At 33.1% G+C, this 10,511-nt stretch overlaps 1 protein-coding gene across 1 annotated transcript in view; it reads right to left on the bottom strand.

Moving 5' to 3' along the window:
- Window positions 1-862: 862 nt before the first annotated feature.
- The window catches only part of LOC149534905 (protein XAP5 CIRCADIAN TIMEKEEPER-like), a 52,861-nt gene continuing 43,212 nt past the window's right edge, over window positions 863-10,511 (bottom strand). Inside the window, exons 2-6 of the mRNA XM_089806092.1 lie at window positions 6,775-6,906; window positions 1,457-1,506; window positions 1,200-1,269; window positions 1,034-1,108; window positions 863-913 (exon numbers count right to left, since the gene is read on the bottom strand). Of these exons, the coding sequence (XP_089662218.1) occupies window positions 863-913; window positions 1,034-1,108; window positions 1,200-1,269; window positions 1,457-1,506; window positions 6,775-6,906 (378 nt within the window). The remainder of the gene's footprint in view (window positions 914-1,033; window positions 1,109-1,199; window positions 1,270-1,456; window positions 1,507-6,774; window positions 6,907-10,511) is intronic.

Raw genomic sequence — 10,511 nt, 5'->3', positions numbered from 1 at the left:
TATATATGTTTAATTTGTGATTGTCTTGGTAGACATGCATGCAAAATTAACAATATCAAATTTCCACAATCCATTTGTAATGAAAGTTCATTTTGGATTTGATTGTGTGTGTTTTTTAGCATCATCATTTTAGATCACTCTTTGTAATCCATCATCAGCCAGATGAGAGAGTGCAGGATGCATGCAAAATGTCAAATCATAGGTAAGGCATGTGAACTATTTTATAGAATTCCTCAAAGAAGCTAAGAATATTGAAATACTTACAAGGGTGTGAGGCACTTCATATTTGTTGATCGCACAATATGGTCAAAAATTTTGGTCGAGAATTGTGGTCAAATGTACTAGTGAGATTGTGCATTTGCAACATTTGCAGTATGTCACATCTAATTGCACCAAGGCAAGGGGCATTAATGTAAATTTTAGTATTTGACCTAAAGGAAAAAAAATTAGAATCTCAATTCTTGAGAATGATGTTTCACTATATTTCAATATCTTAGCTGCATCCCCCTATTTTTTTTGGGTAAATGGCCTTTCAACCATGCACCTTTATGAGAATAAAATATAGTTAAAGGAATATTGTTACAAAATTGCCAAAAGCATTTATTTTCAAGATGAAAAATCTCATTATATAGCCCATATCTAGTCTTATTCTTTTCTTTATATCTCTACACAGATTAGTGCTTAGCAATGAGGATTGCAACCTTTAATGGTAAGTAAAATAAGTTACTTCCAAGTTGCTCATTTAGTAAAGTACTAAACATATGGAATTAAAGATGTGCATAACTATAAATATTTTCTCATCTTGAGAAAATAAAGCTATGAAAAACTACAATTCTTCCATTGTGTTCAATAAAGCTTGTATTCAATCCCCGTGGATAGTGTACCACTCCCACTTTTTGGTTGTATCGTATATCTAAATAATAAACCAAATTGATCATATTAGTGTCTCACTATAGAGAATCAAGTCTCTGTCATAAAATTAGGGTGAAATAACTAGGCACAAAAATTGTAAGGGTATGGGATAGAAGCATGCCTCCCATCTAGAGGTAGGAAACATGTGCTCATTCTTTTCATACCAATGTCGTTCAATGACCTTACCAGCATGGGACTGTAATAAAATATACCTTCAGCAGCTAGTAAAGAAAATTGTTCCATAAACATTTGATTGAAAGAATATGTATAGATATGAAAGAAAATACCTCGTCCTTCTCTATTGTAGCATTAGCAGTAGTCTGAATATCTTCATGAACATCAAAGTGGAAAAGTTGCAAAAGTCAATTGGTCATAATATCTGTTATAAAATCATTCAATATCTATAGCTTCTCTATAGGAAGTACATGTCAAACAATTTTAGAATACAAACAAATAAAGTAGGAAATCATGAGAGCATAGCACACAATGCAAATCATCAACTACTATAAGAAAATAAGAAAAATATAGTAGGAAAATTACCAGTCCACTTTTGCCTCTTGCTTTATTAATTATTAGTTCATAAAAGTTGTGTTGCTGCTATTAGATTGTGGTGACTGATCAGGAAAGTACTATAAATACTTCATAAATTCTTCGAAATTTTTTTTTTGGGCCCTATTTTATCAATATTGTGGGTTGACATGTAATTAGTAATTATAACTCTAAAGCGGTTAAAATACTTGTATAAAAGGGCTTAGGGTTAGGGATTGTTTCATAAGGTGTGATGTGAAATTGGTTCTTGCGACGGTATTGAGCTATAAGGGATTATAGATTGTAATCAAGTTGTAATCACTGGATCATAAAAATATTGGACTTGCTATTTGGTGGACATAGCCTAGGGATTGGGTGAACCACGTCAAATCTTGGTGCCTTATGTTCTTTTTTGTGTGATCTATTATTTTATGTTATTGGTTATATTTGCATGTAATTATTATTTTTGTTCGTGGTTTAATCCTAACAAGTGGTATTAGAGCCTAGTTGTTTTTTAGTAATCCTCTGTAGGAAAGTCTCACAGTTGAGTGGGAGCTATGGCAAATGAGGGTAAGATGAGGGTTGATAGGTTTAATGGGCAGAACTTCCAGTTATGGAAGATGCAAATGGAAGACTATCTATATCAGAAGGATTTATGGAAGCTGTTGGAAGGCAAATCCAAGAATTAGGGATCTATGTCAAATGATGAATGGGATCTTTTGGATAGAAAAACACTTGGAAGAATTCGATTATGCTTGGCACCATCAGTGGCATTTAATTTTAAAAAAGCAAAGACGATAGAAGAATTAGTGAAAACCCTAGCGACACTATATGAAAAGCCCTCGACTTCAAACAAGGTATTTCTCATGAAGCATTTATTTATTATGAAAATGACAAAAGGTGGATCTATTATAGATCATTTAAATGAGTTTAATACTATTACTAGTTAGTTATCTTCTATGGGTATCAATTTTGAAGAAAAAATTAGGGCTCTCTTGATTTTGTGTTCTTTGCCTGAAAGCTGGAATGACTTGGTAATGGTTGTGAGTAATTTTATTCCTGGCTCTAGTACTCTAAAATATGATGATGTGATTGGTGTTATTTTGAGTGAGGAAACTTGTAGAAAAACCTCAGGTGGATCTACATCAGGAAGTGCTTTGAATGCACAAAGTAGGGGTAGAATGACTAAGAGAGGAAGTAATTTTGGAAATAATGGGAAATCAAGAAAAAAGCCAAAGGGGAGGAGGCCTCAATCGAGAGGATCGAGCGACTATTGGTACTGTGGGAAACTAGGGCACAAAAAGAAAGATTGTTGGGATTGAAAGAAAAATTAAAGAGATAAATCAGATGGAGACAAGGAAGAAAATGTGGTAAGTAACAAATCCGAAGAGGACGCTTTGCTTCTATCTTTACAAAGTGTTGATGATTCATGGGTTTTAGATTTTGGTGCTTCATTTCATGCTACACCTCATAGAGGTTATTTCATTGATTACGTCCAAAGAGATTTTGGGCTTGTTTATTTGAGGGATAATGAGCCCTATCAGATTGTTGGAGAGGGAAAAATTAAGATTAAGTTGCAAAATGGGAATCACTAGCTACTACATGAGGTAAGACGTGTTCCAAGGTTGAGTAGGAATTTAATTTCAGTAGGGAAACACAGTTATGAGGGTTGTGTAATTACTTTTAATGATAAAAATTGAAAAGTTTCAAAAGGTTCCCTTGTAGTAGAAAAAGGTGTGAAAGTAGGCACCTTATATCTTTCTACATGTCATATTGTTCCTTCTACTTTAATTGTTTCAGAGAAAAATGAATGTTCAGGAACAATTGCTGCAGTTGAGTAGGGAGAACAAATAGCTATTGTAGATTCTAATATAACGTTGTGGCATAATAGACTTGGACACATAAGTGAGAAAGGTATGAAAGTACTTCATTAAAAAAAAATTTTACTAGGTTTGAAATGTGTTAATATGGATTTATGTGAAAGTTGTGTGTATGGAAAACAAAAGAGAGTGAGTTTTGCAAAGACTGGGAAGGAAAATAAAAGGGAGAAATTAGAGCTTGTGCATACTAATGTATGGGGATTGGCTTTGGTATCTTCCCTTGGTGGCTCTCATTACTATGTTACATTTATTGGTGAAGCAACTAGAAAAGTACGAGTTTATTTCCTTAGATAGAAATCTGATGTATTTCAAACTTTTAAGAAATGGAAATGCTTGGTTGAAAATGAGATTGGTAAAATATTAAAATGTCTCAAATCTAATAATGGTGGTGAGTATTGCAGTCATGAATTTGAAGATTATTGCTCCACTAATGGTATTCGTAGACAAAAAACTATTCCAAGGACTCCAAAGGAAAATGGAGTGGCTGAATGCATGAACAGGACTATAATGGAACGTGCAAGGAGCATGAGGTTGCATGTTGGATTTTCCTTATACATGTACATGGAGGCTGTCAATACTACTGTATATTTGATTAATAGAGGTCCCTCTACTCCTTTGGGTTGTGGTATTCCAGAGGAGGCATGGACTAGTAAGAAGGTGAGTTATTCTTTTCTCAAAACCTTCGATTGTGAAGTATTTACTCACATAGATTTTGAAAATAGAACCAAGCTAGAAGCTAAGTCAATGAAATGTGTATTTGTTGGATATGGCATTAATGAGTTTGGTTATAGGCTTTGGGATTTTAAAAATCATAAAATTGTAAGAAATAGGGATGTCATATTCAATGAGAAAGTGTTGTACAAAGATCTATTGCAGCAACATGAGAAGAAATAAGATGATTATGTAGTGCTATATAATACTCCAAAAGCTGATGTTCCAACCATTCCTCATGATGTGCAACAACCACAAAAAAAAATAGCACACACACCAATGAATGTTGGATGATCAACAAGGCAAATTAGACCTCCACAAAGATTTGCTCCCTCTTTGTATTCTATTTTACTTACTGATGTTGGTGAACCTAAAAGTTATGATGAAGCTATGCAGGTGGATACTAAGATTCAGTGGGAGTCTACAATGAAAGATGAAATAGACTCTTCACTAAAGAATAAGACATGGGATTTGTGCAAGTTGCCTGCAGATAAAAAGGCTTTACAAAATAAGTGGGTTTATAGGTTAAAAGAAGAGGAAGGAGGTAAAAAAAGATTTAAAACCAGGTTAGTTGTAAAAGGATTTTCACAAAAAAAGATAATTAATTTTGGTGAGATATTTTCTCCTATTGTTAAAATGACTTCTATCCATACTGTTTTAAGTCTAGTGGCTACTAAAGATTTGCATTTAGAGTAGCTAGATGTTAAAACAACCTTCCTTCATGGTGATTTGGATGAAGAGATATATATGGCTCAACCATAGGGATTTGTGGTAAAAGGTAAGGAGAACTCAATGTGCAAATTGAAGAAAAGTTTATATGGCTTGAAGCCACCTCGACAATGGTATCTAAAATTTGATAGTTTTATGCATGAGCATGGTTACAGTAGGTGTCATTTAGATAATTGTGTCTAATTTAAGAGGTTGGATGATGATAGCTACATTATTTTATGTTTATATGTTGATGATATGCTTGTAGCTAGGTCTAACATGGATCACATTAAGGGGCTAAAAAGCCAATTAGCACATGCATTTGCTATGAAAGATTTGGGGGCAGAAAAAAAAAAATCCTTGGTATGAAGATTTGTAGAGATAGGAAACATAGAACATCGACGCTATCTTAGGCTAATTATGTTGAGAAGGTGTTGCAATGTTTCTCTATTGAGAATACTAAAGCTGTTAGCACACCTTTACCTAGTCATTTGAAATTGACTAAGGAGATGGGTCCCAAGACACAAGAAGAGGAGGATAAGATGTCTAAGGTACACTATGATTTAGTTGTAGGAAGCTTGATGTATGCTATGGTATGTACTAGCTAGATATTGCACATGTAGTGGGAGTTGTTAGCAGGTATATGAGTAATCCAGGAATTGAGCATTGGAATGCAGTCAAATGGATTCTTCAATATTTGAGGGGAACATCCAACAAGTGTTTACATTTTCAGGGCTCTACTACTGATTTAAAAGGCTATTGTGACTCATATTTGGTAGGGGATATTGATACTAGGTGGAGTACTATAGTTTAAATTTCTACTATTGGTGGGGCAGCTGTGAGCTAGGTTTCTACGTTACAAAAGGTTAATGCTTTATCCACTACAAAGGCAGAGTATGTAGCTGCTATAGAGGCAGCCAAGGAGATGATATGACTTCAGTTCTTCTTGTAAGAATTGGGACATTCTCAAAAGGAACATTATTTATTCACAGATAGTTAGAGTGCCATTCATCTTGCAAAGAATTCAGCTCTGCATTCAAAGACCAAACACATATAGTTGTGGTACCATTTCATTCGGTCAATTTTGGAGGATGGACAGTTAAAGCTAGAGAAGATACATACCAATGACAATCCAACATATATGTCGACAAAGGTAGTAACAAAGGAGAAGCTAAACTCCTCTTCAACTTTGGTTTGTCCTCTAGACTGAATATGAATAAAAGAATAGTAGAGTCAAGGGTGGTTTGATCCAGTGGGAGCCCCATGTGATAGCGGTATTGCTATAGGATTAGTCTCCAAGTGGGAGATTGTTAGATTGTGGTGACTGATAAGGAAAGTACTATAAATACTTCATAAATTCTTTGGAGTTCAGGGCATTGCCTCCAAAAAAATAATTTTGGGCCCTATTTTATCAAGATTTTAGGCCAATATGTAATTATTAATTATAATCCTAAAGCAGTTAAAATACTTGTATAAAAGGGCTTAGGGTTAGGGATTGTTTCATAGGGTGCGATGCAAAATTGGTTCTTGTGGTGGTATTGAGCTGTAAGGGATTATAGATTGTAATCACTGGATCATAAAAATATCGGACTTACTATTTGGTGGACGTAGCCTAGGGATTGGGTGAACCACATTAAATCTTGATGCCTTGTGTTCTTTTCTATGTGATCTATTATTTTCTATTATTGGTTATAGTTGCATGTAATTGTTATTTTTGTCTGTGGTTTAATCCTAATAGTTGCATTCCACAATATAAATATATTAGCATAATAAAACTAATTCTAAAGTTAAAAAAATGCTCTTGTTGCTTACCATTAGTAGTACATCAAAGAAACCAAAATGTAAGAGCCAAACTTTCTATTTGTAATCAATAGAGAGTATATCACCAATAGAAGACTTGTAGTAGATTTAACACTCTACAATTTTTGTGAGGGTCTCACGGGTGACATTATACTCTAGTTGATTAATACTCAATACCAAAGTGGCAATTTGATTCAGTGGAACCATATTGATGGTAAAGGAAAAGCAAGCATACATGAGGTAGAATTAGATCCTCCTTCACATATAGTAAGTTTTCTATCAAGGTAGTTCGGATCTCTCTAAACTTAGATGCAAGTTGTTGTTGAACAGCTCGTAGAAATTCAACTATTGTATCTCCTTCTTGAACCTACAAATGAGAATGCCAAAGTTGAGAATAAAATAAAATAGCTATTCTATAAGAAATATTTTCAAAAATTTATCTATATCTAGCCCTTGAAGTACTGAGGTAACAAGAAGAGGTAGTGGACCTAATAATGAAAACCCAGTCACCCATGTTTGCTGCAAATGAATTCACCATAGCCTAATAGAAAAAAGGTTTCTAGTATCATGAAACCAAAAAAAACTAGACATAAAATAACTTGAACCAAGCATAAAACACATAGAATGAATTAAAAGCTAAATCATGCTTGCACATGCTTCATTCACCAATAGAAATCTCCATAAAATATTGTGCATATGAAAATATTTATAACTTGATGAAATAAATGATTTTTAGGGAAGTGGAAAGTCAATCATGATGAAGTATGTAATATCTTAAAATAATCTTCTACAACCTTATGCACTTAAAGGCTTTATGATTTATCTCACCCAAACACTTCATAAGTCCCATTGAATCTTGTAGAAAGAAACATAAAAAATATCTGATGACATTCTTATGGGGTGAATTCAAATTCCATCTCATATTCTTGCAATTATCAAACACTTACATCTCTTGACAATAGAAGAGAGATGTAACTCTCTACATTATACCTCTTCAATCATTAATTGGTTTGTTATGCCATGCATCCTTCTTCATGTTATAGTCAATTATGTTTTTCAACTTAACTTAGTCAATTATGATATTCTAATTTATTGACTTGACTTAGTCAATGTAAGGGTAATGATGAACGTAGATGTATAATGCATGAAATATGGAAATTGTGTGTGATATGTTTGATGATGTGAGATGCATGAATGATGGAATTGAATTATAAGTTGGTGGGGGATATGCAATACATATGAAATATGGAGATCATCAACAAGTAGTGGTAATGTTGGTTATATAATGCAATGTGGATTGTGATGCATAAAGACATGTATGGCTATTGTGAAACATGTGAAATAGAATGAATATGAATGAAATTTTATAATTTCTTATTCAATCATCAATACTAGTTACATGATGATGGGTGGTTCTATCTAACCATCATGTCACTAGTCTTCCATGAAGTCGGCTTGTTTGTGGTAAGAGAGATCAAAGGATTGCTAGCTTTTAGATAGTATCATAACAACACTATCTACATGGAATATTGATGTACTTATGATGGACTGAGTGCATGAATCATCTTATAATCAGGAACCTTTCTATGGTTCACTTATTACTAGACGTATTATACAATTTTTGTATAAGCGACAAATTTTAACACCTCTTGTCATAATATTTACATTGTTCATGAAGAATGCAAGTATTTTGGAATCTGGGATATCACAGTGTGTCAAGTGACACATTTTTATCTATGATATGTTGAATCCTATGTTATTCAAGGATTTGGGTTTGTCGGCTCTCAAAAATCATAGTGGAAATTCAAAATATATTCTTAAGTGGTGATAAATAAACAAATCACTCATAGCCCTATCTTTTTTATTGAGCTAATCATAAATCAAATTTGATGCTTGCAATACTTGGTATGGATTTATTTATATAGTGTTCAATATGTAGCCAGTTGGATTTATAGATCTAAATATTTAAATCTTTTAAATAAATCACACATGCAATACATTTTTTGTATTTTGAGCATGACATAGTGGGTTTCACCTAGATACATCATACAGTTTTTATCATGTAATAGTATAAAAAGCTACCCCTGTTCTGACTATTTTACTTTTCCTCTCAGTGTAAATTTTTCAAATAGCTTGCTTGCTAAGTGCATGTCACAAATTTCATTGGTTTGAAAAGTTTTCCATGAAAGCTAATTACATAACTTAATGATAAAAAGAAACACTTAAACTAAATCAAATACAACTTAGTCCAATCTGCTATTACAAAATGCAGCACTTGCAAGGTATAAACTTCAAAAAAAAAACTATCAAGAATTCACAAACATGTCATGGATTTGTTATATGCATCTCAAAAAATGATACAAACTGAACTAAACTTACAATGTTTCTATTCAATGACAATCAGAAATCAATGATGGATCTGACCTTAAAATTTGTTATCTAGAGAAAATGTCAGCTTCCAGCATGAATTGTAGTCTTGAAGTGTGGTAGTAAGTTACTCTTCAAATACATCATCTCCATGCATAGCTGAAACACACAACAGTATTCATAAAAATATCTAGCAGGTGATGGAAGTATTATAATCTTAGACTTCTTGAAGTGTTACAACAAGGAAGTAAAATCTCACGTCCAACTCACGTACTATGAGTGCCTAGGAATTTATATCCACTTCAAAAGAGATTCAAGCAACTCTTATAATCTACTATAGAATTTTAGTTATGTTTCCAATTTGTATACTAGAAAGCAGTAGCCTAATCACTAGATACGCTAATAAAAATATATAAAAAGTTGTTAGGTGCATTAAATTTCCATAGTCCATAATAATGTGTCTTGATAAATTTTATGTGTTATCAATTTCTATCATCACCATTTCGGATCATGCTCCATGATCAATCATGAGGATGAGAAATCTTGAAAGGAGAACAAGAAAATATAAAAAGTCTATAGGGATATGATATTATAAGTTATTTAGGGGGTTGGAGATGTTCGCATGGCACATTTCCTTTAGTTAGTTATATTGGGTCATGTGAATAATTTGTCTAATTAATCATACCAAGAGTAGCATAGGCCTTCATTAGGATTTACTTTTCCATTCTACTATTAAGAGAAGGTATATATAAAGGAAGCTGGTTATCATTATAAGAGATATGTGTGAAGTATGATTGTGTGGAGTGTCTTCCTCCATAAGGAGTATTGTATGGTGCTAGCCTACCTCAAGAGTTTACTCTATTTTACATATATCGATTAATAGAGCATTTTGACACACAAACCTCTACTATGCTGCATGAGATCTATCAACAGTAATTTTATCAGCAATAATTTTAGGTTTTGTAGATGACTCCAACAAAGTCCTCTTCTTGCTAATAGTCTCAACATTTCATCAAGAAGGTCTTAAATGAGCTATAAGATAGAATAAAAAAATAGAATAATACCTTCCCAAAAGGAAACCTTCCAATCCATCATCATACCATGGGCGTCATTTGATTTGCATCCTTGTCACTTTCATCTTTAGAAATTCTTCTGAATCATTGTCACTTCTTCTTGTAAAAAAATACCGAAGTAAAAGGGATTCTAAATTAAATACCACCCACAGTATGTATCTCTACAAACAATAATAAGTAATGAAATGAATTTGTATATGTAAGTGGAACTGAATGTCTAGAACAAGTTGATCCAAATTGATCTTCATGATGGCTATATACAGATAAAAGAGAGAAGATTTTTTGAATTCAAAAGTTATAGGATGTCAAGAACACAAGGAAGAATACATGTCAGTCGTTATTTTTTGAATTAAAAATTTAGAGGATGCTAGGCACACAAGGAATCATACAAGTGAAATATTGACTCTAGCATACAAGCAATTAAGGAGGTCTTTGTGTTGGGCTGTGTGCGCTTTGTTGGCTTGAGTGGTGCATATGGTTTGATTGAGAGATGTTGTTTGTAGAGATGGAAAAAAACTAGGAATAAAGTCTC

Source organism: Cupressus sempervirens, chromosome 10, assembly GCF_028749045.1.
Source record: "Cupressus sempervirens isolate cs-2001-9-10 chromosome 10, ASM2874904v1, whole genome shotgun sequence".
In the NCBI taxonomy this organism is placed as follows: Eukaryota; Viridiplantae; Streptophyta; class Pinopsida; order Cupressales; family Cupressaceae; genus Cupressus; species Cupressus sempervirens.
The sequence above is the reverse complement of the archived record's forward strand: the minus strand, read 5'-3'. Positions and strand labels throughout refer to the sequence as shown.